Source organism: Triturus cristatus, chromosome 8, assembly GCF_964204655.1.
Source record: "Triturus cristatus chromosome 8, aTriCri1.1, whole genome shotgun sequence".
Lineage (NCBI taxonomy): Eukaryota > Metazoa > Chordata > Amphibia > Caudata > Salamandridae > Triturus > Triturus cristatus.
The window spans coordinates 1,388,964,334-1,388,990,881 of record NC_140591.1 but is presented as its reverse complement, the minus strand read 5'-3'; the positions used below and the strand labels follow the sequence as shown (position 1 = coordinate 1,388,990,881).

At 50.2% G+C, this 26,548-nt stretch overlaps 1 protein-coding gene across 2 annotated transcripts in view; it reads left to right on the top strand.

Annotated features, from left to right (window-relative positions):
• SCAF4 (SR-related CTD associated factor 4) overlaps nucleotides 1-26,548 on the top strand; it is an 872,346-nt gene that overhangs the window by 111,972 nt on the left and 733,826 nt on the right. For both annotated transcript variants that reach the window (XM_085623106.1, XM_085623105.1), the window contains exon 7: nucleotides 24,909-24,983. In XM_085623106.1, coding sequence (XP_085479232.1) covers nucleotides 24,909-24,983 — 75 coding nt within the window. The remainder of the gene's footprint in view (nucleotides 1-24,908; nucleotides 24,984-26,548) is intronic.

The following is a 26,548-nucleotide window of genomic DNA, read 5'->3' as shown; positions in this document are numbered from 1 at the left end:
CAGCAGGCTTGGGGATGAAGGTCTTCTGGGTGCGGCCACCACTTCGAGAGGTAAGTTGGGAAGTTGGGGTATAGCTAGGCACCGTCGGTTTGGCCACCCAAGGTCGTGGGGCATCTGGTGCAGGGCTGCCTTTTGGAGTTGGATCTTCTTACCAGCTCCTGGTCGCTGTTGGAGGGACCTTCCGGTTTTAGACTTCAGGCGTCGGCTGGAGGCCCAGTCAGGGGTTGCCAGATCCCGGGTTAGGATCGCCGGGGGGACCTCCTCGTGGTGTTTGCCCACTCGAACTCCGTCCGTGGAAGGCGGGTGCAGTGTGGGGGCGGATCGGCGGTGTCCAGCCGGAATCTGAGGTTTGCAGATGAACAAATCCGGTGTTCACGGGAGACACGTCTTTGAGGTTGAAGGCAGGCAGGCCCTTGGGTTTTTCGAGGTTGCTGGCTGTAGGACACACTGGGATTTCACAGGAGCAGGTTCGTGGTGGAGACAGGCTGGTAGGGCTGGGGCCAAGTCAGTGGGCATCTTCCTCTTGTTAGCTTCTGCAAGGCTCTTCGGTCCTTCTTCTCTTGTAGTTTTTTCTTGTCTGAGGAAGCAAGGTTCAGGAGTGGCCCTAAATACTAGATTTAGGGACGTTACAGGTAGGTAAAAAGGTTTGGACCTATGGGTCCCTTCCCTGGGGTGGGTACACCCCCTATTATGCCACCCTCTAGTTCCCTGAGCTAGTGTCTAGGAACTTTTCTCCCACAACCAAGTGGCCTTTGCGTCGTCAGCCACCATCTGGAAGCCCCCTATCTCCCATTGGATGACATTGGGCCTCAGCACTCAGCACCCGGCCACTGAGGGTGTAACAAGAGTGCATCCCTGACCCTGGGGGACCCTGAGTATACCTCCAGAATCTCAATTTCCACTACCGAATACTTACCCTAAAACCGATAACACTGTTTTCCTCCACCGGATAACATTGACTGTTTTTCTTGGAAAAGTGTTTGTGTTGAGTTTGAAAATCTAAAGAAATCCTTTAAAATTGTACTTTTTAACAAAAACGGTTTTACTTACCTGTTTGCAGGAAATGTCCCAGGGTAGTATCCAGGTATATTCCTCTGTGTAAGAAAAGTATTCTTAAAAGTAACTTGCCTGTAATCTTACTGAAAATCCTATACAAAGTATATGTACGGTATTTTCAAAGCATTGCATTTCTCAAACAATACTGGAAGTCAAAACAAAGTGCATTTACAATTGCAATCCAAACTGTGTTACAAACTATATATTTACTGCAAAGTACTTATCACTTATCTGTGCCAGACTCGCTTGGTGCTAGGAAAAAAAATTAAAAGAGTATTTTTATACAAAAACAGTTGGTCTGAAGTTCAATCTTTGAGTGTGTGAATTCATTTGCTGACTGAGTACAACAAATGCTAAACACTGTCCTCTGATACTGCCGTACTACTCGACCACACTACCCCAAATAGAGTGGAAGGTTCTATCTACTTTTACATCTGTCTACCTACTGGACTCTGTGCACACTATACGTCACTTTGGTATAGAATATACAGAGCCAGCTTCCTACAAGGACCCACCCACAGGCAAGCCCTTAAGTATCCTAAGGCAATGGTCGGTACGATTCAGGGGTCCCTCCCACAGGAGTGCCTGGACAGTGGGAAGGATACTCCCATGGTCTTTCTCCAGGTTTGCACCAAATGTGCCATTCAAAGCAGTCCAGTGGTGCTGGCAAGCGCCGCCACCCTGGCCCAATACACGAAGTCCAGTCTTGAAGGTGGTCGCACCTCCCTGTGATAGGAAACCTATTATCCTGCCTTCCCCTGCTCGAGCTTGGCTCAGCAGTAGGAGGGCAGAATCGTGTCTCTGGTCTACAGCAGCTATAGTTTGCTGTCCGGGTCTAGAACTGGTACCGTGAGCAATGAGGGTCTCCCAAAGGAGCTTTACAGTGCATGGAATCATACCTCCAACACGGTTTACGGTTTTGGGGTATGATTTCAACATGTTTGAATCCAAACGCGACAGGGTTTGTTATAGCCAGTTTAGAGCTAGCCATCACATAATGACACGTCACTCTGTATCGTAATGGCTGATACACTTACAACCCGGAAGAATGGACTCCGTGGGTTGTAGGGGTGTCCAGCTCATGCAGGGGCTCCCTCACACTTATTACCCTGCCTTCAGGATTGAAAGGCCTGCCTTAAGGGTGACTTATTGGTTCTAAGTGCAGTGACCTCAGATATAAGGAAACTCATGTCTGTTGTAAGTGGTGCCAGTACCTGCTTACACCGGCTGCAATTGCAGGCCTGTAGTTAAAATGTGTGTGTTCTCCCATTGGTCGAATTATACATGCTTCAGCCCATGGGGGACCCCAGTGCCCTGGGTACCTTAGTACCATATACAAGGAACTTACAATGGTACATCAGTAGCCAATCTGGGGAGTACCCAAGTACTCACCATGCCCAATTTAGGGATGAATGCAAAAACACCAGTTGATGGACAGAATACAGAACAATGTCATACATTCAACCCAGTACAGAGATCTGGGCCTAAATCCATCGTTTATTTTGCTCACCATGCTGCTCCAGTTTGAACCCAGCCATATGCAAATCAGTCTTGACCCTGTGCCTCATGGGAACAGTCCAGCCTGAACTGCCAAGCCAGGTCCTCCCTGGACTGGAAACAAGCATCCTAGGACCGGTTTTGGGGTTTCACCCCTCTTCAGCCAATTTGGGGATGAAGCACAGAGACTGGACTCTTGATTTGCAGGATTCCAGTCAGACTAGTCAGTAAAACATAATTACACCAGCAAAAAGTGGGGGTGACCATGAAAGCAGATCCTACTTCTATAAAGCTACTACCGTACACTCCCCATACGTCCCTAAATTCAGTATATAGGGGAGTTCCTGCCACCATGGAAGCAGATCCTAACGACCTAAGAAGAGAGGACACCGACGAGTCGCAAAGAGGAGAGTAGTAGTAGCTGACCTGGTGCCAGCCCCGCCGGCTTTGTCTGCATCAATCGTGGAAAAATGCACCAAAGTCTATTCGTCTTACAGCTGTGGACTCCAGAGACCTTGGAGGACATCCTGCCTTCAAAAAGAGTCAAGACCTCTCGTGAATAGCTGACTTGTTATAAAGAATCTCCAAAAGAGAAGAGTCTGAGGCCTTAGGAACAGCCAAAACCCGACACACGAAGCCACCACTGCCCTGTCGCCTGTAGCCCCAGTTGAAGTGTGCCTCTGTGCTAACAAGGTTCACCAGCCCTCCAGAGCTCGAGTTCATCGTAGTTTCAGACCTCTCGGACACCCCAATGTCGCCTGCAGCCTCTGCATGCAGGCCCACTGAACCACAAGTGCTCCGGTATGGGAAAAAACTATACCTAAGGGCACTCAAGCCCGTGGGCCTTGGAGAAGAGGACAAAAGGGTCTCAATCCCCCCCCCCCCCCCCCAAATCCTGGCACGTAGTTTTGCAAGGCCTAAGCCAACTTGCTGGTTCAGCCCGACTGGCTTCCTAGCCGGAGCCTGCAGTCTCTTTTTGCAGTGACCAATCCCCATTGGAACGCTCCAATGCGGATTTGCACACTGTTCCCTGTATCTGGTGGTGTAGTGCTGGTTTCACTATAGCATATCTGGGCCCCCACATATCTGAATGTTGCAAACTCCCACTGTAGACGCAAAACAAAGACTGTGTGTTCCTGAGGAAGAGACCATATGGATAACAGATGGTTCGAGGCGTATGAGCTGTAGATTATATGCTTTAACATATATCTCCAACAAACAAATGATGGACGGAATGCTGACAATGCAGACATTCTCCCCCAGTCAAGAGATCTGGGTTAAATCCATCGTTCTTTTACCCACTACACCACCCCAGTTTAGACATGGCCATATGCAAATCAGTCTTGACCCTGTGCCTCATGGGAACAGTCCAGCCCGAACTGCCAAGCCATGTCTTCCCTGGACTGGAATCAAGCATCCTAGGACCGGTTTCTGGCTATCAGCCGTCATCAGCCAGGATAGCTTGACTCCAGTGGCGTAGTGAGCACGGGTCCCACGTCTGGGAATACCCATCCCACTTAGGGCGAAAAGCGTTACTACAACACAAATGATGGACGGAATGCTGACAATGCAGACATTCTCCCCCAGTCAAGAGATCTGGGTTAAATCCAGCGTTCTTTTGCCCACTACACCACCCCAGTTTAGACATGGCCATATGCAAATCAGTCTTGACCCTGTGCCTCATGGGAACTTTGGTCTTTGAAGTTAGGGTTCTGGGGAAAGACTCTGGAGTCTCCCAGGGTCAGTGATGCACTGTTGTTGCACCCCCAGTGGCACTAGGGCGGCCGGGTGCAGAGTGTTGAGGCCCAATGTTATCCTATGGAGGTTAGGGGGACTCCGGTTGGTGGCTGCTGGCCACGGGGTTGTGGGAGCAAAGCTCCTAGGGTTAAGCTCAGGACAAGTTGGGGACCAAGTTAGCACCAAAGGGGCACCCTCAGCGGCACTAGGGCGGCTGGGGGCAGGGTGCAGTTTTGAGGTCGTGTGCCCTGTTGATTTCAATGGAGATTCTCTGGGACAAAAACACTGCAGGCTCGGGGACGAGAATCTTCCATGAGTGACCGCCACTTTGAGGGTTAAGTTGGGATGTTGAGGGTTGGGCAGGAACCGCTGGCTTGGGCAGGAACCGCTGGCTTGGGCAGGAACCGCTGGGTTGGGCAGGAACCGCTGGTATGGTAGAAATTCCTTACAGCATGATTCAGCTCTGATGTTAATTGGGCTGCAATTGTATGTATATATATATTTGTTTAGAAACTGTTTTAATGCTCAGCAAACAGTAGAAATTCTCATAAATCACTGAAAGCATAGGAAGCTCCCAGGCTGCATTGCAGATACCCAGTCTAAAAAGACTGAAAAGCTAACCTGTAGCTGCATAGCACTAAACTGACACCGTGCCTTTAAGGCACAACTGACCCCAGCTTCCCATCATGCCTCGGGGTGACAGTTGGGTCAGTTGTTCTTTCTGGCTCCTTCAGGAAGGATCCTGGCAACACAGCTCCACTCTTTTCTGCTTTTTGTCAGAAAATGTTGTCATTTTTCACAACTTTTATTCCTTACTTCGACGTCTTTAATCTTTTGAAGTAAGAAGCTGTCTTTTCTGACAGGTTTGGCCATTTTTAAACAACTTAAAATGCCATCTCTTTTTGACTCTTGCCCTTCTTGTAAAAAGAAGGCCAAAACAGATTCTCATGAGTTCTGTATTCTTTGTTTACCTGAGGATCATAACCCTAAGACCTGCCCTCACTGCCAGAACCTGTCCAGAAGAACTTTAAAGGACAGGGAAAGAATTTGCCTGTATGGCCTGGCAGATAAATCATCTAGAGGAAGGTCTCCAGTAAGGAAGGGCTCCAAGAGGTCTAGAACGCCTTCTAGAAGCAAGTCCTCGCGTCCTTCTGCTTCAGCGTCTGGCTCGGCTCTGAGGCAAGATCTTCAGGTGGGTCATTTATCGAAGAAAAGCCCTTCGACAGCGGGCTCGCCGTCAAAGGTACGTCGTCGACGTCGAAGATTCGGGATTCTTCGCCGTCGTCAACCCGGTGACTATCCGCGTCGAGGGGCAGAGACCCTCCACCGTTGTCAACTCGGCGACTATCGGCGTCGAGGAGTGTCACCCCTCCGCCATCAACTCAGCGACGATTGGCGTAGAGAGAGAGACCCCCCTGCTGTCGTCGGTACGACGTTCGGCATCGAGGGCAGGCTCACTTCGGTCATCGCAGTCTCATCAGCGATCGACGTCGAGCAGACTCCTCCGCCGTCTTCAACTCGACGACGATCGGCAACGAGAATGAGGTCGTCGTCTCGACGGCGTTCGGCGTCGAGGGCACAAATACCCCATCGCCGTCATCTCGCAGACCTTTGACGTCGAGATAGGACACAACTCCGCCGTCGTCTAGACTACGCTCGGCGTCGAGAGTCCCTCCGTCGTCGGATTCACATCGCCGATCGACGTCGAGACATCATTCTTCACCTGCTTCTCATCGGCACCGGTCGCCGTCAAGACGGCGTTCGACGTCGAGCAGACGGGAGGCCCAACTAGCGAGAAGTCAGGAGCCAAGATCGACGTCTGAAATGCGTGCAGGTTTGACGTCGAGACAGGCCTCGGTGAGGTCTGGGGATGGATCGGTGGTCCTGGTGACGGAGTCAGCCTCGCACCATTCGTCATCTCACTCTTCCAGGAGGGCTCCTTTAAGATCAGCCACTCCGGAAGCTGCTAGCCATGTCCGCAAGTCTCCTTCAAGACAAAAGGAGCCCCTTCTGCTGTCCAGTTGTCCCCCAAGATGGCTGCTACCCTTACATCAATGGCAGGACTCAAGGGCGACAAGGCGAATGCAGGAATATGCCAGTCTGGCTCATAGATCTCCTCTTCAGAGATTGGTGGACAAAGTGGACAGAGTGATTTCTCCCAGGCATACGCACGAGAGGTCCCCTGAGAGACTGCACTATAGATCGCGTTCCCCCAGGCGAGAAGAATGCGCAGTCAGATCAGGAGAAAGGAGGCACAGTGCTCATCGGCGCAGTAGAAGAACACCATCTACTTCGTCGACTTACTCTACCCGGTTCTCCAAGAGGGATTATTCCCCCACACTATCGGACAGCCCGGTTTCCAGGGTCTCTCCCATAGATGACATTAATACATACCATGAGGTTCTGCAGAGGGGTGCTCAGAAGCTCAACATTGAGATGTCTGTCCCGCAAGTCACGACGACAGTGATTTTCGAGACTCTTCATCAGAGAACTGCATCTCGGTAATTGCTTCCATTGGTTCCTGGGATCCTTGACCCGGTCATGGACACTTTTTTAACTCCAGCAACCATCATAGCGGTGCCGGCTCGCATCCTGAAGAAATATAAGCCGGCTGCCTCGGATCCGGTCTTCGTCAAGACAGACCCTCCTTCGGACTCAGTCATCGTGGCGGCAGCCAAGAAGACTCATGCTGTAACGGCCACTTCTTCTGTTACACAGGATAAAGAGAGCAGGTCTCAGGACTCGTGGGGTCGCAGAGCCTGCACTTCTGCGGCTGCATCCCTTAAGGTCTCCAGCGCGGCTGCGTTGCTAGGCCGTTATGACAGAGCTCTCTGGGACTCTTTGGAGCGGTTCAAGACTAAGCTCCCAAAGGAAGACCAAAAGGATTTTGACGAAATAGTCACTGAGGGATCTTTGGTGGCAAATCAAGCGATTAGCACAGCGGCAGATGGTGCGGTGCTATCAGCGCACTCTTACGCGCATGAAATATGCACCAGGAGATCATCCTGGTTAAGATTGACAGGTCTAAAACCAGATGCGCAGCAGAGGATCTTGAACCTCCCATTCTCTGGCTGTTCTCTCTTCGGCACACACGCAGATGAAGAGATGAATAGAATGAAGACCGAGTTGGACACCCTCAAGGCGGTTGGGTTGGAGAAAAAGAAGGAGTTTAGACGCCGCTACAGCCCCAACCAGCGCAAGGGTCCTCAGCAGAGGGTTCAAACCTCTCAGTGGTCCCAGAACAAAAACCACGGGAAGTCCCAGTTTCGAGGAGGAAAGTCCAACACAGGTAGAGGGGGTCACCCGCAACAGTCCTCTACCACAGCGAGAGTGGGAGGGAAGTCATGAGCAGTGGCTTCCTCTGCCACCGTTGCCCACTCCAGTGGGAGCAAGTGCTTCACAACATCTGGCAGAGTGGGACAGCATCACAAAAGATCGCTGGGTGCTGAATATACTGCGCAATGGATATGCGCTACGTTTCCGTGCGCTTCCAAAGGACATACCACCGAAAAAGTCTCGTCCTCACCAGTTAAAGCTGCTTCGAAAGGAGGGGAGGGCTCTTCTTCAAAAGCAGGCTATAGAAGAGGTTCCACCTTCTCAAAAAGGAAAAGGAGTTTACTCCAGGTACTTTCTTGTCCCCAAAAAAGATCAGGAGCACAAGTTTCGACCGATCCTGGACCTTCGACTACTGAACAAGGTCATAGTGAAGGAGAAGTTTCGCATGTTGGCCCTTAATCAAATATGTCCACATCTGCAAGTAGGGGATTGGATGTGTTCGGTGGACCTTCAAGATGCGTACTTCCACATTTCCATTGCAAAACGCCATCGCAAGTACCTACGGTTTGTGGTCGGCCACAAACATTATCAATACAAGGTCCTGCCCTTTGGACTCAAGTCAACTCCGCGAGTCTTCACCAAATGCATGGCCGTGGTTGCAGCTTTTCTTCACAGAAAAGGTCTCTTCGTCTATCCATACTTAGACGACTGGCTGCTGAAAGGTCCATCCCCTCTACGGGTGAGGCACGACTTCCAGATCTGTCTACAACAGTTGCACGATCTCGGCCTTCATGTCAACCTGGAGAAGTCAGTGCAGCAGCCCACCCAGACAATCCACTACCTCGGCTCCGTTCTGGACACAAGCGTGGGAAGAGCGTATCCTTCGGAGGAGCGACTGTCTTCGATGAGACCGAAGTGCCGGCTTATGCTCCAGGTGCAGAATCCGGCAGTCCGGCAGGTGGCATCCCTGCTAGGATCCATGTCGTCCTGCATCTTTCTCATTCCCAACGCCAGGCTGAGGATGCAGCCTTTGCAGCAGACTCTGGAGGACCAGTGGGATCAGTCAACAGGTCGCTGGGAAGATCAGATATGTCTCTACCAGGCGGCGAGATCCTGCCTCACATGGTGGACTCAGCAGCGCAATCTGATGGTGGGAGTCCCTTTTCACCAGCCACTTCCAGTGCAATCGGTGGTGACAGACGAGTCTTTGCAAGGCTGGGGGGCACACATGGGGTGCCTTCAGATACAAGGACGGTGGTCGGCGAAGGAACAGACCTACCACATCAATATGCTGGAGCTACGAGCAGTCCACCTTGCTCTGAAAGCTTTCCAACCGGCAATCGAGTCCGATTCGGTCCTGGTCCAGACCGACAACACGACGACCATGTTCTACCTAAACAAACAGGGTGGAACTCGGTCACGTCCTCTTTCCCTGGAGTCACAGGCGATCTGGCACTGGCTTCTCACCCGGAACCTCTCGGTGGTGGCAGTACACCTTCCAGGAGAACTAAATGTTATGGCAGATGCACTCAGCAGGCACTTCGAAGATCAGCCAGACTGGGTGCTACACGACGAGGTGGTGGCGGACCTTTTCCATCGCTTGGGTTGTCCGGAAATAGATCTATTTGCAGACGACTGTGAGAAGTTGGCCTGATGTATGATGTCACTAGTTCTAGTGTACACCTTATATCAGTCCAAATACCCTTATGGTGATTGGTTGTAAAGTCAACCTTATAGACCAGCTATCCTAAGAGCAGTCTTAGGCTAAACTCTGAATGGCATGTGAAGCCAGCTGTGATACCATATATAATCCCTTGAATACCGAATGAAAGGACACCACAACAGATATATATATAAAATAAAGTGTATTTATTCTAGTCAAACCCGCAGCACTCTTTATGAGATTAGAGGTAAGTACAACACAGTCTTATTTAAGCATACATTAAGTCACACAGGTAAGTAATACAGTTAGGCCCTAGGGGCCACGCAAACCATATACTAAGTAAGTGGTATAAGGACCACTGTCACGGAAATAGAATAGGCCTAGGCCTAGGGAATCGCTGGGGCTACACTACACTAGCGTTAGTTAGGAAGTGGGAGGCCCACGGGATTCGTGTGCAGAGTGGAAACACTCACGCGTAATGCGTAAAAGTCACTAGCAATAGTACAGTTTAGAAAACGATAGATTTAGGACACTTCCGGAGTAGCTAGGAAGTCGAGACTGGAAAACTAGACACTAGGATAGTCACTATCCTGATGAGCACCGGAGTACCCAAGTTACCTAGCCCACAGGCTGCGGGTGCATAGGGGTGAAGTTGCGTCGGTTTTCGTCGTCGACTCCTATGGATGCCTGAAGAAAGATGCTGACAGGCAGTCAGTGAAGAGTGTCTGGTGGATCCCAAGGCTGGGATCAAGAAGAGAGGAGACCTGCAAGCAGAAGGGACAGAGTCAAGGTCACTAGCCAGTGACCACGTGGAACCAGGAAGGAACCAGGCGATGTCGTGAAGATTGCAGGTGAAGGTGAAGCTTGTCGCTGCAGCCAGGAGGACCAGGAAGCGTCGAGGACGACCAGGACCAGGAGGCGAGCTGTCCCACGAAGGCTCTTGCTGTCGGCGGTGTCGAAGTTGGACTAGGACTCACCAAGCCTTGGCAAGCGGAACCCACGAAGAACGGAGGACTTGCTTCTGGTGCAGACCAGGAAGGTCTGGGGTGCTTCTTTGCAGAGAAGCGGGAGCCAGTCTGGAGGAGCCAAACCAGCGCAGAAGATTTCAGGGTGCGTCGTCACAAAGGCCACTAGCCAGCGGGCAAGCAACCGGACAGACGCGGCAAGCAGGAAAATGCAGAAGGGCCCCACGCAGGACTCGTGGAGTGTGGGGGGCTGATCTTCGGTGCAGATGATGCTTGGGGTTGGGGCTTCTCAATCCCCGGTGCACAACTTCGAGGGTGCCTCAGAAGCTGCGCTTGAAGTTACTAGCCACTTTTCCCAGGTAGCCGGTCCCACGTCGCTCGTCGCCTCCACTGATCTCAGCTCTGCTGTGGATGTGGATCAGGGTCGGAGAAGTCTGGAAGTCAAGGCTCTGGTCGGGCTCTGCAGTCGGTTCCTCGTAGAACGTGGGCAAAGCAAAGGGTAGTCTCTTGATGGTGCCTGTTTGCACAGGGTAGCCACTCCTTGGCCACAAGGGAGATTCTTCAGTCTTCTTCTTATGTCGAAGGTCCAGAGTTTCTGTTCAAGTTTGCAGGTTCAGGATAATCTAAAGTCTTGAGGCCCAACTCCCACTCTTCTACTAATCTGGGGGGCTGGGATACCTGCTAGGTCACGCCTTAAGGGTGGGACCTGGGAGGGGGTGGTTACACCCACTTCCCTTTGTCCAGTTTCGCGCCAGAGCTGGGGCTGGAGTGCCCCAGCGCCGGTTTGAACTGGACTATGCAAGGAACACCTTGTGTGCCCCAGGCATGTCTCATTCCTTTCAGCCCACCCTGCCCCAATACACTAAAGGCTGTCTGGGGAGGTTCTAGCACCTCCCCAAGCAGGAAACCTATTGTCCAAGCCTCCCTTGCCAGGATCACTCCCAGCAGCAGGGGGTCAGACTCGTGTCTGTGGCAGCAGCAGCCATTTTGTGATGCTGAGGCTTTGGTTAGAGTTAAACAGCAAAGTAGGATTTTAACATGTCTCTCCCTCTAGAAGGGAGGAATAATATCCTCATCACCAGAAATGGTATGGGGGTATTATTCCAAAGTGTTAGACACCTTACACGACATGTTTTGATAAAGCCAAACCATAGTTACCATAACCGTTTAAGATTATAAGGCACTTTAAGAGTATATGGTAGGCTATATCATAGAACAGCTATAAGGACATGGTTCCGAAAGCTGCAGACAGGCTCAGCTCATGCTAGAGCACCATCTCACATGTTACCAAGCACTCTGCCTCCAGGATTGTTAAGGCCTGCCATAGGAGTGACTGATAGGTACACATGTGTCTATATATAAGGGTAGATATAGGCATACTATATCTAAGCAAGGGGTGATTACACGACCTTGCCCCAGCTGAGTGATCAGCCAGTTGTGTCTGATTGGAAGGCCAGACCAGGGGTGGCATAATACATGCTGCAGCCCCTGGGAGGCCTAGGGTACACCTATGCCCTGAGTACCTAGGGTACACTGTACAGGGTCCAATAAGGTGATCCTTACCAATTGGTTATGTACCTAGGGTACATGGAGTCCATTTTAAAGAGAGAGCAGACAGCCTGAGACCCTGAATGGCAGGATCTCAGGCCAACTAAGTCGTAAAACCAGCTAGACACTAGGCAAAAAGTTGGGGGTAACCATAGTCAGATATCCACCTTCCTACAACGACGAAAACACAAAATGCCACGCCTTCGCATCCAGATTCCACCGTCCAGGGACAAGGGGGAATGCGCTTTTGATGGACTGGTCAGGGACATTTGCCTACGCCTTTCCTCCACCCGGAGGTGGTGTTCAAGCTACTCAGATTTGATGACTATGATTCTGATAGCTCCAGACTGGCCACGGCAGTTGTGGTATCCGGACCTTCCTCATCTGTCGGTACTTCCACACAGGAGACTACCTTGCAGGCTGGACCTGCTGACCAAGATGGGCGGGAGGATTCTTCATCCCAACCTTCCCTCACTGAACTTTACAGATTCAAATGTCCGTATTGCAGAACTTTAGGAGCCATGCTGCCTCCTGATTGTATGCATATTTTGAAAGCAGCGAGAAGACCCTCCACAAGAGCATCATATGCGTTTAAGTGGAAGGTTTTTTCTTTGGTGTAGAGAACATCACCGTGATCCTACGAAGGGGCAGGAGGATGTCATTCTCCCTTACCTTCTGTACTTAGCAAGATCGGGTTTAAAGTATGCTTCTATCAGGGTGCATTTAACTGCCATTACGGCGTACAGGAGATCTCCTAGTCAGCCCTCCTTTTTAGGTCTCGCCTGACCCAGCGCATGCGCTGGTCTGGCGAGACTTATTGAGAGGGCTTCAAAACGTGCTACCAGGCCAGCCTAGAGCTACAGTACATGTGCGTGGGCGCGCGCGCCGCGCTTGACCGCAATTACTTTCACTTTCGCGGCCGCTTTGATGTTTGATCGCGATCACTTTCACCAATAGGTCTCGCTTTTGGGACCTTATAAGTATTTAGTTATGCAACTGTTGCATGGCTAAACACTTATAAGGTCCCAAAGGTGAGACCTATTGGCTATGCCAATGCTTGTTCCAAATGCAGGTGGTCAAGGACTTCTTACAGGGAGTGAAGAAAGTGTATCCCCCTGTTCGAAACCCTTCTCCTCCGTGGGAGTTGAACCTGGTGTTCTCTAAATTGACTGGCCCACCTTTTGAGCCAATCAACAGCTTCCTTGCAGCATTTGTCTTGGAAGGCCGCTTTTCTGGTAGCCATTACATCAGCGCGTGAGTAAGCGAGATCCAAGTGCTGTGTACCAATGAGCCTTACACTGTTTTCCACCATAACAGAGTAGTTTTAAGGGCGCATCCATCCTTTCTCCCTAAGGTGGTGTCTGATTTTCATATCAATCAGTCCATTTCCCTTCCATCCTTTTTCCCAAATCCAGCGACCCCCGGAATGAGGCGGCCGAGCGGTCGCCTCATTCCTTGGACCTCAAGAGGGCATAATGAAGACAGATCAGTTATTTGTCAATTATGGCGCCATGAGAACAGGCTTCACAGCCGCTAAGAGATCCATTTCGAGATGGATTGTATCCTGCATTAACTTAGCTTACCAGCTGGCGAAAAGACCCTTACCGTTGCCTCCTGAGGCGCATTCCACTAGGGGGAAAACGGCCACAGTTGCTTTCTTACATGACGTCCCAATGTCGGAGATCTGCAAGGCTGCAACCTGGAAATCGGTTCATACCTTTACGAGGCACTACTGCCTAGAATCTGATTCCAGGGCTGATGCTCAAGTAGGCCAAGCCTCCTTGAAGAATCTATTTGGATAGCTTAGTTTTTCTAAGCTTACTGATCACATTTCTGTTTTCTCCTTTGCCCGCAGGGAGATGAGGTGAGGCTCGCTATTCTATTCTAATGCTTGTGACTATTGATGAGGATCCCCTGGAAGAGAAGGATTAGTTACTTACCTGTAATCCTAGTTCTCTTCCAGGGGTATCCTCATCAAAGTCATAAGCAACCCTCCCGCCTCCCCGGGCAAAGGATTGTTATATTTTGAAGATATTGTTAACTCTTTGTACCATGGCTTTTTCAGTTTCCGCAAAGAACTGACCCAACTGTCACCCCTGAGGCATGATGGGAAGCTGGGGGTCAGGTTTGCCTTAAAGGCACGGTGTTAGTTTAGTGCTATGCAGCTAGAGGTTAGCTTTTTAGTCTTTTTAGACTGGGTATTTGCAATGCAGCCTGAGAGCTTCCTGTGCTTTCAGTGATTTATGAGAATTTCTACTGTTAGCTGAGCATTAAAACAGTTTCTAAACACATTTTGTTGTTGTTTCTCCTGTTTCTAATGCATGTTTTTCATGTATGGTAGAAATTCTTTACAGCATGATTCAGCTCTGATGTTGAATAGGCTGCAATTGTTTATTTTTATAGATATAGATATAGATAGAGAGAGATAGATAGATAGATAGATATGTGGGGCACATATAATATAGTGTTTCCGGGGTCACGCGCATGGGCGGGAATATTCTAATGCTTATGACTTTGAGGATACCCCTGGAAGAGAACTAGGATTACAGTTAAGTAACTAATCCGTTGGGCACACAAGGCCGTGGGGCGTCGGGTATAGGGATACCTTGGGATGTCGGATTTTCTTACCCGCTCTGGTCGCTGTGGTGGGGCTCCTCTGGATTGAGGCTGCAGGCATCGTCAGGAGGCTAGAGGCAGGTTAGGGGTCGCCGGATCTCGGGTCAGGATTGCGGGGGGGGGCTTCTTTGTGGTATTTTTCCGGTCGGGCCGGGTTCGGCGGGTGCAGAGTGGGCTCGAGCTGCAGTTCAAACATGTCCGGTGTTCATGGGAGAAACAGCTTGGAAAGTGAAGGCAGGCAGGTCCTCCGGGGTTTTTGAGGTTACTTTCCGCTGGACACGCCGGGGTTTTGAAGGAGCCGGTCCGAGGGGGGAGACAGGCCTATAGGGCTGGGGCCAAGTCAGTGGGCGTCGTCCTCTTGTTAGCTCTGCACGGCTGCTTGTCCTTCTCTACTTTTTCTCTATTTTTTCTTGTGGTTGCTGGATCTGAGGAAGGTTCAGTGTGCCCCTCAATACTACATTTAGGGGCGTTTCAGGTAGGTAAAGGGCAGGGACCAATGGGTCCCTTCCCTGGGGTGGGTACACCCCCTATTCTGTCACTCTCCAGTGGGAGGGTGTGAGAAAGTGGCTCTGTATATACTGTTCCCAAATAGGTACAGGGTGTACAGAGTCCACAGTCCCCAGAGGTTTGGCAGAGGCTAAAGTTAGATATAACCTTACTCTCTAAAGTGGTAGCTTGGTCGAGCAGTAAGGCAGTATCCGAGGACAGTGTAAAGCATTTGTTGTACACACTCAGTCAGCAAATGGTCTCACACACAAGAACTGAACTCTAGGCCAATGGTTTATATATAAAAAAATATATGCTTGTTTTATTTTAGAACCAACACTTGGATTTAAAATATACTTTCTCAACAGGAGATGTTTCATATAAATACTTTTGCAATATGCAATAGACTTTAGTAAACAGTTACAAGTGGTTGCAGTAGGCAACTCTATTTTTAAACACAACAATACATTGAGCTTAATGGTAAATTCAAGTTATTTGCAACAGATTACTTTTTAGATTACTTTTGGAATTCCAGGACTGGATCCTAGATTCAGTCCTGAGTCAGTTCTCAGAATCAAGTGATGAAAGTCGACTTAATTGCTGTAATGATTTTTAACTAATATTTAGCTATTTTAAAAGTTGACACTTCGAAAATATTTCAGAGAAAACAGTCAATTTCCTATGGGAGAAAATTGGATTACTGGTAAGTACAGTTGTAAGTATTTTTCAGTCAGTGCTGGGCACCAAGATCCAGCACTGGGAGCTCACCTAATAGCAGGTGAGTATTTTCGTTTTCGTTACTCGGCTGATTTTTGGTGAATATTTTAAGTTTTTAAAAGTCCACACTTACAAGAAATTTCAGGAAAAGCCCCTCAATGTTACCCTATGGAGAAAATTGAGTTATCGGTTTAAAGGGAAGTACTCGACTGGCAGAGTTAAGGTTCTGGGGTCTCCCAGGGTCAGGTAGGTACATTTGGCTCACCCTCAGCGGCACAAGGGCGGCCGGGTGCAGAGAGTGTTAGGCCCAATGTTATCCTATGAGAGGTAGGGGGGGCCTTGGTTGGTTGCTGCTGATTAGCAGGCCACGTGGCTGTGTTAGCTGGGCTCCTGGTCACTTACTCAGGGCAATTGGGAAGTAGATAGGTGTAGAGGTTGCACTGCCAGGGCCACTCGGGCGGCTGGGTGCAGGGTGGTTTGAGCTTTCGGGCGCTCAGTTGATTTCAATGGGAAATCTCCGGTTTGGAAAAAGACTGCAAGCTTGGGGACGAAGATTCTTCAGGTGCCACCACCACTTCGAGAGGGTAGTTGAAGGATAGGTAGGTACCCTGGGATTGGGCATAGGGTGCAGCGGGGTGCAGGGGTGCCTTTTGGTGTCGGTAAATCTTACCCTCTGTTGATCGCGGTTGGGGGGGGGCACCTGGTTCTGAGGCTGCAGGCTTCTTCAGGAGTGTCGAGGGAGGTCCTTGGGTGCCGGACTCGGGGTCACAGTCGCCGTGGGGTCGTCCTCGTGGTCTTTCTTCACTCAGGCACTGGCCAGGCTTGGCGGGTGCAGAGTGTGAAGGGTTTGCGGTTCCGGGCTGCTGCCAGGGATTGGAGGTAGATTTTGAGTAGAGCCTCTACTCATGGGAGTCCCCGGGTTTTAGAGTCAAAAGGTAGCCAGGTCCTCCGGGGTTTGTGAGGTTGCTGGACACAAGAGATGCCGGGTTGGAGCAGAAGCAGTTTCGACGGTCGACAGGCCGGTAGTGCTGGGGCCAAAGCAGTTGGTGTCTTCCTCTTCTTAGCAGCTGCAGGGCAGGTCTTCTTTCTTCTAGCTCTTCTTCGGATTTCGAATTCTGGGGAAGGAAGGTTCAGGGTGCCCCTAAATACTAGATTTAGGGGCGTTATAGGTAGGTGAAGGGCAGGGACCAATGGGTCCCTGTCCTGAGGTGGGTAGACCCCCTTTCCTGTCCCTCTCCTGTGGGAGGGGGGCAGTAGCCTAGTACTGATTGGGCAGGGCATCCCATCTACAAGATGACGAGAGCCCAGAGATGTGCTTCACCTCGCCTCCCCCACCTGAGGGGTGGGGTTGGCAGGCTGGCACATCTCCTGTCCTTATTTGGGTTTCCGGCCAAGCTTCCCGCCAGAGTGGGGGGGGGGTTGCAGGGGCCTGGGGAAGCTCACAGAGGCGGAATGCCTTTGAAGCTTCCCCCTGCCCATCCTGGGGGAGGAGATTTAGCACCTCGCCCAGGATGTGCATTGTTGCAGACCCAGGAGAGCAGGGGTTCTCCTACCCAGGGGTCCAGGAACATGTCTGCTGTGTGGCAGCCTAGGCAGCCTCAGAACAGGCGTGGATTGTAGGTTAGGTTTTAGGGGGCATTTCTAAGATGCCCTCTGGGGTGCTTGGTACATTAAATCCCACACTGGCATCAGTGTGGGTTTAATGTGCTGAGAAGTTTGATACCAAACTTCTCAGTCTTCAGTGTTGCCATTATGGTGCTGTGGAGTTCGTGTTTGATGAGCTCTCAGCACCATGTACTCTTAAATGGTAGCACTGCACTTACAGTGCCCGGGTATAGAACTGGGTACTGTTGGGGCACAGGGCTTATGCTCCTGTGCCCACACCATTGGCATAGGGCACCCAGCTAGAGGGGTGGTTGATGTATGCCATGGCAGTGTAGGTGGTGGGCATGGCACACGGATGTGCGCCATGTTGACTTTGTTTTGTCTTGTACCCAGACACCCAGCCTGCAAGGGCAGTGTGTGTGTAAGGGTACAGGGCCTTTAAGGGTGGCACAATGAGTGCTGCAGCCCTTAGAGGCCTTCCCTGGTCACAAGGCCCTGGGTACCTAGGGTACCATTTACCAGGGGCTGACATGTGGCCAGGGTTTGCCAATTAGGGTTTTAGGGAACGAACATAGGCCCTGGGCACCTGATTGGCAGGAGTCCAGGGCACACTCAGTCAAAGTACATTCAGCAAAAAGTGGGGGCATACCATGCAAGAAAGATGGCACTTTCTCACAGGCGTTCAAAAGAAATTGGAACCGTGATTCGAAATGGAATTAATCCGTGTGAAAGACATGGTACGAGTAGCTCCGGGCAAACGTGCGTGGTGTCCTCCTGTGTCTTCTGACGCACGTTTCCTGAAGATAATCCTGAATAAATAGTATCGAAATGTTGTCGACCAATTTACCAGGGCAACTCACGGCGCATATTCATCTTTGGTTCACAAAATTGCTTTAAACCTTGATCAATCACTGGAAATAACCTTTTGTGTTGAACCAATTATTCTGTACATATATTCTTTATCACCCTGCGCCTCTCGCTGTGTTTTTTCACTTGTCACTTGCGCCGTCACTTGCCTGTCACGAGCACAATGTGCACCAAGTTTCTTAGGGTTGCCTCTGCATTTTATGCTCACAGTGCTGATATAACTGTTTTGTATAAACTGCCTTTTCAAATATATTATGCCATGAGCACATTTGAAGAAACTACTAGGAGTCTTTAGTTTTTTCCCCTTTATGTCATGTTGTGTACATACATGTGTATTTGCCTCTTATATTGAATCCGGTTGAGACATTGTTGCTAGCTTTCTTGTACTTACCCAGATCTCAACCTGGTCTATGGGTTATACTCCTGTTATCATTTACTGCATCAAATGCATAACACTGTCCTCTGATACTGCCTTACTGCTCGACCAACTTTAACCTCTGCCTACCTCTGGGTTCACTTGGTCTCTATACACACTATACCTCATTTTGGTGTAGTATATATAGAGCCAGTTTCCTACATTGGCTAATCAGCGGTGGGATATATAGCTTGCATTTGTTGGACCACTTGGTTACCACCTTATCACATGACAGAACTCTTAAATTGCCTTTACAATTCAGATTTTTTCAAATTGCCATTTTTACCAAAATATTAAAAGCCTTGTTAGGGCCTTGCTTAAGTCCCCTTAGCATTTTAGAAAATAAAAAGTCACTGTAGTCCAGGGTAGATGGGTTAGAAATTTTTGTTAGAATGTCTCAAGAAAAAGAACCAGCAGCTAGTGAAAATAACCATGGTGACATACAGGACATGGTTGAGGACCTTAACCTCGCCCCTTACCTTCACTTGTCTTTCAAGGAAGTAAGGTCCTTATGTAAACTTAAAAACATAGCAATGGGCCCACATCGAACTAAACAAAAGTTCCAGGAGCGGTTGGCTGAGCATGAGCCCTGTTCCCCTGCAGTACCCAGGCCCATTCCTGAGCACTGCAAGTGCAGTGCTGCCATTTAAGGTATATGGTGCTGGGAGCTCGTCAAACATTAACTCCACAGCACCATAATGGCAACACTAAAGACTGAGAAGTTTTGTATCAAACTTCTCAGCACATTAAACCCCCACTGATGCCAGTGAGGGATTTAGTGTACAATGCACTACAGAGGGCATCTTAGAGATGCCCCCTGAAACCTAACCAACAATCCACGTCTTGTCTGAGAGGCTGCCTCGGCAGCCACACAGCAGACCTGTTGCTGGACCCCTGGGTGAGGAGCCCCGCTCTCCTGGGCCTGCAACAATGCACATCCTGGGCGAGGTGCTAGTTCACCTCCCCCAGGATGGGCAGGGGGAAGCTTCAAAGGCTTGCCGCCTTTGTGTGCTTCTCCAGGCCACTTGCTGTACTCAGCAACTGGCCCCCCACCGGTTCTGACCCCCACTCCGGCGGGAAGATTGGCCAGAAACTCCAAGTAAGGACAGGGGATGAGCCAGCCCTACCAACCCCACCCCTTAGGTGGGGGAGGCGAGGTGAAGCACATCTCCGGGCCCTCGCCATCTTGAAAATGGGGAGCCCTACCCAATCAGGAATAGGCCACTGCCGCCCTTCCACAGGAGAGTGGCAGGATAGGGCGTGTACCCACCCCAGGACAGGGACCCAGTGGTCCCTGCCCTACCTACCGGTAACACCCCTAAATTTAGTATTTAGGGGCACCCTGAACCTTCCTTCCTCAGATTCTAAAACAGTAAAAAAGATCAAGAAGAAAGAAGACCTGCCGTGCAGCTGCTAAGAGGAAGACACCAACCTCTTTGGCCCCAGCCCTACCGCCCTGTTGACCCTCGAACCTGCTCCTGCTAAATCCCGGCACCTCATGTGGCCAGCAACCTCACAAACCCCGGAGGACCTGGCTACCTTGTGACTCTGAGCACCTGGGACTCCCACGAGCACTGGCTCTGCTCAAAGCAAGTATCTAACCCCTGGCACCAGCCCGAAACCGCGAACCCTGCACCCACCAAGCCTGGCCTGTGCTGGAGTGGACAAAGACCTCGAGGCTGCCCCCCCGGCGACTGTGACCCCGAATCCGGCACCCTAAGACCCACCTCAACGCTCCCGACGACGCCTGCAGCCTCAGAACCAGGGACCCCCCCACCACGATCAACAGAGTGTAAGATTTCCCGACACCAAAAGGCACCCCTGCACCCGGCGCTCTGCGACCCCCGGCGCCCGACTCCTGGGTACCTACCTATCCTCTAACTACTCAACTTACCTCTCGAAGTGGTGGGCACACCTGAAGAATCTTCATTCCCGAGTTTGCAGCCTTTGTTCGTCCTTGAGCTTTCTCATTGAAATCCATTGAGCGCCCGAAGGCTCAAGCACCCTGCACCCAGCCGCCCGAGTGGCCCTGGCAGTGCAACTTCTACTCCTACCCGCTTCCCCATTTGCCCTGAGCAAGTGACCAGGAACCCACCTCCCACAGCCGCGTAGCCTGCTAGTCAGCAGCCACCAACCAGGGCCACCCTGCCTCCCATAGGATAACATTGGGCCTAACTCACTCTGCACCCAGCTGCCCCTGTGCCGCTGAACGTGTAACAACCGTACTTACCACTAACTGAATTTTGGCTTCAAGCAGACGGTCGCCTATGCTGCGCCACACACAAGGACCCTATCCATGACGCCGGTTCCTTGACCAACCTCTGGACAATCCTTCATCCACTGCGCCTCTCGACCCCCAGCACCCTCAAATTGGCAATCCGTTCCTGAAGATGATCCTGAATCAATACGATTGAAACGTCGTCGACCAATTTACCAGCGCAACTCACGGCGCATATTCATCTTTGGTTCATAAATTGATTTAAACCTTGATCAATCACTGGAAATAACCTTTTGTGTTGATCCAATTATTCTGTACATATATTCTTTATCGCTTTATCACCCTGCGCCTCTCGCTGTGCTTTTTTACTTGTCACTTGCGCCGTCACTTTCCTGTCACGAGCACAACGTGCACCAAGTTTCTTAGGGTTGCCTCTTCATTTTATGCTCACAGTGCTGATATAACTGTTTTGTATAAACTGTGTTTTCAAATATATTATGCCTTGAGCACATTTGAAGAAACTACTAGGAGTCCTTTTTTATTTTTTCTCCCCTTTATGTAATGTTGTGTACATGCATGTGTATTTGCCTCTTTTATTGAATCCGGTTGAGACATTGTTGCTAGCATTTTCGGATACCTAGGTTCAGCACTGGGACATTTCCTGTAAACGGGAAAGTAATTACGTTTTGATTATTCGGATGATTTTTAAAGAATATCTTTAGATTTCAAAACTCCACACTTAGTCGTGCATTGAAATTAATAGGCTTTTTCAGTAAATTACAGGTAAGTTACTTTGTACGTTTCTTTTCTTACTCCGTGCTGAATACCTGGATTCAGCACTGGGACATTTCCTGCAACCAGGTAACTAAATAAGTTTTGGTTATTTGTGCGATTTCTAAAGAATATTTTTAGATTTCAAAACTCCACACTTAAAAACTTTTTGGAAGAAAATTGTCAATGTTATCCTATCGAGGAAAAACAGGTTAACGGTTCACAGGTAAGTAATCGACTGTGGGAGTTAAGGTTCTGGGGTTAGACTCAAGGGTCCCACTAGGGTCAGTGATGCACTGTTGTTGCACCCTCAGTGGCACTAGGGCGGCCGGGTGCAGTGTGTTGAGGCCCAGTGTTATCCAATGGGGGATAGGGGGCCTCCGGTTGGTCGCTGCTGGCAAGCAGGCCACTGGGCTGTGGGAGCAAAGCTCCTAGGGTTAAGGTTAGGGCAAATGGGGAAACAAAGTAGCACAAAAGGTGCACCCTCAGCGGCACTGGGGCGGCCTGTACAGAGTGCTGTTTCGATGTCGGGCTCCTTGTTGTTTTCTATGGAGAACCTCTGTTTTGCAAAAGCACTGCAGGCAGGGAGATTAAGGACTTCTGGGTGTGACCACCACTCGAAGAGGTAAGTTGGGAAGTTAAGGGTTGGTTAGGAACCGTCGGTTTGAGCACACAAGGCTGTGGGGTGTCAGGTGCAGTGGTGCCTTTTGGGGTTGGATCTTCTTACCAGCTCCTGGTCGCGGTTAGGGGTGCCTTCTGGATCTAGGCTGCATGCGTCAGCAGGAGGCTTCAGGCAGGTCATGGGACGCCGGATCTCAGGTCAGGATTGCCGGGGTAACCTCTTCCTGGTGTTTTTCTGCTAGTGTCGTGTTTGGCGGGAGCAGAGTGGGCAGGAATTCGCGGTCTTCGGCTGCTGCCAGAGGTTGCAGTTGAACAAATCCGGTGTTCACGGAAGAAGCAGTCTTTGGAAGTGAAGGCAGGCAGGTCCTCTGGGGTTTTTGGGGTTGCTGGCTGCAGGACATACCGGGAGTTCGCAGGAGCAGGTCCAAGGGAAGACAGGCCGGTAGGGCTGGGGCCAAGTCAGTGGGAGTCTTCCTCTTATTAGCTACAGCACGGCTGTTTGGTCCTTCTTCTTTTCTTCATGTTTATTGTCTGGATCTGAGGAAGCAAGGTTCAGGGTGGCCCCTAAATACTAGATTTAGGGGCGTTATAGGTAGGTAAGGGCAGGGATCAATAGTTCCCTTCCCTGGGGTGGGCACACCCCCTATCGTGCCACCCTCTGGTGGTAGTGTGGCAGGAGCCTGTCCCTGTTTGGCTAGGTCCCCCCATCCTCAAGATGGCAGGGACTCAAGAGTTGTGCTTCACCTCGCCTCCTCCCATCTGAGGGGTGGAGTTGGCAGAGGTGGTCACACCTCTTTCCCTCACTTGTTTTTCCCGCCGTTTCTCCCGCCCAAAGTCGGGGGTAGTACCAGTGGGGCACAGTTGCTGAAAGCAGCAAATGGTCTGGGGAGGCTCACAAAGGCTGCATGCCTTTGAAGCTTCCCCTTCGTGAACCCTGCCCATCCTGAGGGAGGAGGCTTGGCACCACGTCCCAGGATGTGCATTGTTTCAGGCCCCCGAGAGCAGCAGGCTCTCATCCCAGGGGTCCAGAAACATGTCTGTTTGTGGCAGCCTAAGCAGCCACTCAGTCAGGCCACTAGAAGTTAGTCGAGATTCAGGGGGCATCTCTGAGATGCCCCCTGTTGTGCATTTTACATTAAATCCCACACTGGCATCGGTGTGGGTTTAATGTGCTGAGGAGTTTGATAAACTTCCCAGTCATCACTGTAGCCATTATGGTGTTGTGGAGTTCGTAATGACAAACTCCTAGCACCATATACTTTTAATAGCAGCACTGCACTTACTGTTCCCAGGAATGGACTTGGGCACTGTAGGGGTACAGAGCTCATGCACCTGTACTCTCACCACTGGCATAGGTCACCCAGTTAGAGGGGTGACTGATGTATGCCAGGGAGTGGTTTGTGGGCATGGCATACATGGATTTGTGCCATGTCAACTCTTCACTTTGTTCTGCACCAAGACACGCAGCCTGCAAAGGCAGTGTGTGTGTGTGTGTGTGTGTCGGGGTACTGGACCTCTAAGTGTGGCACAATAAGTGCTGCAGCCCTTAGAGGCCTTCTCTGGTCACAGTGCCCTGGGTACCTGTGGTACCATTTACCAGGGGCTGACATGTGGCCAGAGATGCCAATTGGGTTTAGGCTTTAATGCAGTTTTTAGGGAAGCAACATTGTCTCTGGGTACCTGATTAGCAGGACCCCATGGCACAGTCAGTCAAAACATTAGCAATTCAGCAAAAAGTGGGGGCATACCATGCAAAAAGGGGGCACTTTCTCACAGTAACTACAAGATTTCTTCGAACAAAAACTAAGTGCAAACATCCAGACCCAACACCAGATGGCGATCTATGCCAAAGCATATGACCTACAGCTCTATATGCCAAGAACAGATCCATACTGGGTAAGTAGCATTTTCCTTTTAGCGCATTTGACATGCAACCCTCACACATCGCCAAACCGCTTTAATTCGTTTAGTGACTTTGGGACCACATGGTGGGCATCTTGTAAGTAGAGCAAGACATTGTTTGCATAGAAGGATACCATGTGCATGACGTGTTCCACCTTGATGCCCAAACAGTCGCTCAGCTGCCTAAAGTTAGCTGCCATCAGCTCAACTCCAAGGTGAATAATCGAGAGTACAAAGGGCAGCCCTTCCTAGTTCCCTGTTCGACCTGCCCTGGTTCTGATATTTTCAGTCTTTACTCAATTTTTTAGTGTTGGTTTAGAATTCCATCTCAATAAATTTCCAACATAAAATCCCACTGTAGCGAGTCATATTCCTTTTCCATGTCGCTTGGGCAACCGCTACTGGTAAACCATTTTCCTTTGAACACTCACTAAGGACATGTCAGCCGCCTAACATACATAGCGGTATGCTTGCCGGGGTAAACCCCGTCTGAACGAGATTGACGAGTGTGAATAGCAAGGGTGACAGTCTGGCTGCTACAACTTCTGTGGTGATGTACAACAGAAAAAAGCATTTACGTCTTACATCTGGTGTCGGGATTTTAGGACTTCAGATCCAATATGCATTAATTCAGAAAAATAAAGTGAAAACCAATTACTTGCTGAGGTGCCCATTACTTATACCTCACTGATGGTCAAAAGGGGATGCCAGACGTAATTAGAGAATCTTCTTTATTTCAAAGTATTGTTGGCTCTTCTGATGCCAGAGTAGCTTTGTGTCCCTCTTGCCGACCGTAGTATTCAGGCTATTAGTTATAGGGTCCACAGTCTTATCACTGGCCGGCCCAGGTAGTGTGTTGTCATAGCAATATTAACCAGGTAGCGCAGTTATGAGGATACGGTGTTGTACTCTATTTTAAATCACACATTTTTCTTGCTTTCACTTCAGAGACACAGCATGCAGTGGAGTATCCTGAGGAAAGAGAAAACCTCAATGTCACGTGGAAATCTGACAGCACTACTGGTATGCATAACTTTATTATTTGGTCCTGTGAAGTAACATATAATTCACATGTGCAAAATTTGTGTAAGGAAACAAGCTCTTTGCAGGTTGTCCTCCTTTTTTGCCCTCATTTTATTTCTACTACTAGGTACATATGTACTAGTGAAATGGCATTGAAATGCCTCGAGCCCTGCGAAACAGGACTCCGTACCTGTGCGATGACCCTTAAAATGGTACATGTTTAAATTGGCTTTTGTAGGAAAGTGGGTTTCTGTTGAAGTAACCCCCCACACACTTTTTGCCAGATTTCTGAAGCACTTTGACTTGATGTTCCCAATGTTTCTGGACCCCAGTGCTGAGAAGCTTGATACCAAACTTCCCACTTTTCAGTGTAGCCATTATGGTGCTGTGGAGTTTGTAATGAAAACCTCCTAGCATCATATACTCTTAATGGCCTTACTGCACTTACAGTGGAAAAATTAACACAGTCCAGACGGGCTCCCCCTCAGGTGGGGGAGGCGAAGTGAAGCCCACTCTTCAGTGCCTGCCATCTTGCAGATCTAATCCAATCAGGACAAGGGATTGTGCCCACTTCCCCACGTGGGGTGAGCACTCAATGGGTGCAGTCACCCGGAGGTCAGTAGCCCATTGGCTACTAACCTAGAGACCCCAAAACGCCTTTTAAATACAGTATTTAGGGGGCAGCTCTGAACGAAGAAGGCAGATTCCCACAACCTACTAAGAAGGACGATGAAAGAAAACGCCCAGCAGAGGAGACTGCAGAGAAGAACTGACTTGGCCCCAGCCTTACTGGCCCGTCTGCAGTTTCCAGAGATCCTGTGCCCAAGGTCACCTTGTCCTGCAGCCTGCGATCTCTAGAACCCTGGGAGGACTGACTGCCTTCAACAAAGAGCGGATCTCCTGTGAACAGCATCCCTGTTAAAAAACAAAAAAACACTCCCAAGACCGACTCTGTACCTGCTGAGGACAAAGGATCCCGACACCTGGAACCAACACTGGCCGAAACACAGCCTTAATCCGGGTGGTCCACCTGTCCCAGCGAGGTCCCCCAGCTCTCCAAAGCCCGAGTCCACCATGGGTTGACATCTCCTGCAGCCTTTTCACGGAGATCACCCCCCCCCCCCCGAGTGGCCTGTTGGGGTGTAATCTGACCTCAAAATACACTCCTGCATCAAGCCGGCCTTTGCCCTCAAGAAAAGAACCTGAAGAGCACATATGTCCCCGAGCCTTCCAACTTACCTGCCCAGCTGTTTGTTCCTCCTGGAAGTCTTCCTGGACCGAGCCTGCAGCTAAACACCAAAACCGGGAATCCCCATTGAAAACTACAGGGCACCTGACGCCAAAACCGCACCCTGCAGCCAGCCGCCCCTGCGGGTGCATTTTGTGTCCTAAACTGGATCCCCATTTGCCCTGAGCCTAACACCAGGAGCTTTACTCCCACAACCTTGTGGCCTGCTCGTGAGCAGCCACCAACTGGAGGCCCTCTATCCCCCATTGGATAACATTTGGCCTCAGCACTCTGCACCCGGCGCCCTAGTGCAGCTGAGGGTGCTTTGAGAGTGCGT